At 35.0% G+C, this 3,413-nt stretch overlaps 1 protein-coding gene across 1 annotated transcript; it reads left to right on the top strand.

Annotated features, from left to right (window-relative positions):
* On the top strand, positions 1–1,591 carry LOC107777938 (uncharacterized). Its single transcript, XM_016598110.2, has 2 exons — positions 1–16; positions 1,083–1,591. Exons 1-2 carry the CDS (start codon positions 1–3, stop codon positions 1,589–1,591), a joined length of 525 nt encoding a protein of 174 aa, XP_016453596.2.
* Positions 1,592–3,413: the final 1,822 nt, after the last annotated feature.

Genomic DNA, 3,413 nt, shown 5'->3' with positions numbered 1-3,413 from the left:
ATGGATTCTGCTTCAGGTATGTTTTCTATGGCAATTACATGTAAGATTATCATGTTCAAGATTCTGGTATGAATTAAAGTTTATGCTTACATGTGGTATCAGAGCCTGAATTACTTGAATTGATAATCTTCATTAAAAATAATAAACCTTTGCGAATGAGTTGCTGTTTTGAAATTATGTATACCTACGGTAATTATGAACACGCTTTAAATCATCGGCGCAACCAGTGAAGTGATTCTTCAATGCCTTAAACCTTGTGAACTCTGTAACAAATAATTCTTCAACGCCTGAGGCATTAAAGACCTTGGGCAGCATCTTCTTTATTGACCGAGAGAAACAAAATTGTTTCTCTGTACTTGAATAGATTTTGTATTGTATAGGTTATGATATTAGAAGATAACGATTATACTGATATGCAAGAATTTGATGATACGGGAGTAACGTTAATGATGCCTTAATACCATAAATTGATTTGAAACTTTTTTTAAAAAATTCTTGGACAATATAGTAATCTGTTTTGGGCTATTAGGTTGGTGAAACTATTTATTGTTTATTTTATGTATGTGATCAATATGTATATAGTTTGTTAGTCATCAAAGTGACCAAACTAGATTGTTTAAAGTATTCACATGCATAAAAACTTATGATCTCTATTTTGTGTGTGCACTTATGTTATATAGTTTGTTAGTCACCAAAGTGGCCAAACTAGTTTGTTTATGAAAATATGCATACATAAAATTATAGTTTATCCATGAAATTAATGAAATGCTTATAATTAAAAATTAGTGGATAAATTAATTTTCACTATTGCTAGAACTTAAGGATTTACCCAAAGGTGAATCAATTATTCTATGAATAGTGAATATGATGAGGTAAATTAATATTCTTAGTCAAATATATATTGTCTGTCCAAAGATGGCATATATATTTGGTTAAAAATATTTAATTACCTATTAAAGACTAAATAGACATTTAAATTATGATAGTGTGTCGTAGTATCTACCCAAAGGAGAATTGCGATATGCTTTAACTGTTTTGTTGAATCCATATTGATTTGTGAGCATGTATTATCTATTTTGCAGCTATTCCTTTTCATTCGCTTGCTTCGTCTGTTACTATGTTCAATGGATTGAACTTCTCTGAATGGCGTGAACAAGTCCAGTTCTACTTAGGTGTGATGGATCTTGACTTGGCTCTGCTGAATGATAAGCCCGCTGCCATTACTGATTCGAGCAGTGCGGATGAGAAGTCTTTCTATAAAGCATGGGAACGTTCTAACAGGCTAAGCCTTATGTTTATGCGAATGAATATTGCCAACAACATTAAGAGTACTATTCCACAAACAGAAAGTGCCATGGAATACCTGACGTTTGTGGAAGAACGTTTTCGTTCTGCAGATAAGTCTCTCGCTGGTACACTAATGGCTGAACTCACGACCATGAAGTTTGATGGGTCGCGTAGTATGCAAAACCATATCATCGAGATGACTAACATTGCAGCAAGACTTCAGACCTTGGGGATGAAAGTGGATGACTCCTTCTTGGTTCAGTTTATTCTGAACTCGTTACCTCCTGAGTATGGACCTTTTTAAATTAACTATAACACTATTAAGGATAAGTGAAATGTTAGTGAATTGTCCAGTATGCTTACTTAGGAGGAGTCGAGACTTAAGAAACAAGGTAATCATTCAATTAACCTCATGGGTCAAGGAGCTGGTAAAGGACTTAAAGTGAAGGCCAACAAGTTCAAGAAGAAGAAAGCACCTGCTAAAGCTCAACAAGATGCTAACAAGGAACATAAGGCAGATACGTGTCGTTTCTGTAACAAGGAAGGACACTATCAGAAAGATTGCCTGAAACGTAAAGCTTGGTTCGAAAAGAAAGGTACAATTAGTGCTTTTGTATGTTTCTAATCAAATTTAGTAGAAGTTCCTAATAATACTTGGTGGCTTGATTCTGGTGCAACTTCTCATGTATCTACTACGTTGCAGGGATTCCTTACGATCCAAACTACAAATCCAAATAAGGATTTCTTGTTCATGGGAAATCGCATGAAGGCTCCAATTGAAGGCATAAGGACTTATCGTTTGATCATGGAGACTGGACGTCACCTTGATCTATTACAGACTCTTTATGTACCTTCAGTTTCTAGGAATTTGATTTCTCTTTCAAGACTTGATGTTTCTGGATTTGATTTAAAGTTTGGAAATGGATGTTTCAATTTATATAAGAATGCTAATTTTTATGGTTCTGGATTTCTCAATGATGGTTTATATAAATTGAAACTTGATATTGGTTTTTCTGAATCCCTTCTTACTGTTCAACATAATGTTGGAATTAAACGTAGTTCACTAGATGAAAGTTCTGCTTACTTGTGGCATAGACGTTTGGGTCATATATCCAAAGAAAGGTTAGAAAGATTAGTAAAAAATGAGATTCTTCCGAATCTAAATTTTACTGATCTTACTATGTGTTTGGATTGCATTAAGGGAAAGCAAACCAAGCATAGTAAGAAAGGTGCCACAAGAAGCACCCAGCTTCTTGAAATTATACACACCGATATTTGTGGACCCTTTGATGTTCCATCTTTTGGTGGAGAGAAATATTTTATCACTTTTATCGATGATTTTTCACGTTATGGATACATCTATTTGCTGAAAGAAAAATCTCAAGAAGTAGATGCTCTCAAAGTGTTTGTTAATGAGGTTGAAAGGCAATTAGATAAAAAGGTGAAAATCATTAGGTCAGATAGAGGTGGTGAATAATATGGAAAATATAATGAATCAGGACAATGTCCAGGTCCATTTGCAAAGTTCCTCGAGGAACGTGGCATATGTGCACAGTATACTATGCCAGGAACACCTCAACAAAATGGTGTTGCAGAAAGGCGTAATCGAACACTTATGGATATGGTTAGGAGCATGATAAGTAATTCCTCATTACCCAAATCATTGTGGATGTATTCTCTTAAAACCGCTGTATATTTATTAAATAGGGTTCCTAGTAAGGCAGTTCCAAAGACCCCTTTTGAACTGTGGACAGAAAGGAAACCTAGTTTAAGGCACCTGCATGTTTGGGGTTGCCCAGCGGAAGCTAGAGTTTATAATCCACAAGAAAAGAAATTAGATTCTCGAACAGTAAGTGGTTACTTTATTGGTTACCCAGAGAAATCTAAAGGGTATGTGTTTTACTGTCCAAACCATAGTTCGAGAATTGTTGAAACCGGTAATGCAAGATTCATTGAGAATGGTGAAGTTAGTGGGAGTGTTGAAAAGCAAAGTGTGGAAATTAAAGAGGTGAGGGTCAATATTCTATTACCCAGAAATGTGCCTACTTCCACACAAATACCAAATATTGTTCCAGTTGTTGAAGAACGCTTTGACAACACAGAGCAACATTTGGATGAAATACTTC

Source organism: Nicotiana tabacum, chromosome 10, assembly GCF_000715075.1.
Source record: "Nicotiana tabacum cultivar K326 chromosome 10, ASM71507v2, whole genome shotgun sequence".
Lineage (NCBI taxonomy): Eukaryota > Viridiplantae > Streptophyta > Magnoliopsida > Solanales > Solanaceae > Nicotiana > Nicotiana tabacum.
The sequence above is the reverse complement of the archived record's forward strand: the minus strand, read 5'-3'. Positions and strand labels throughout refer to the sequence as shown.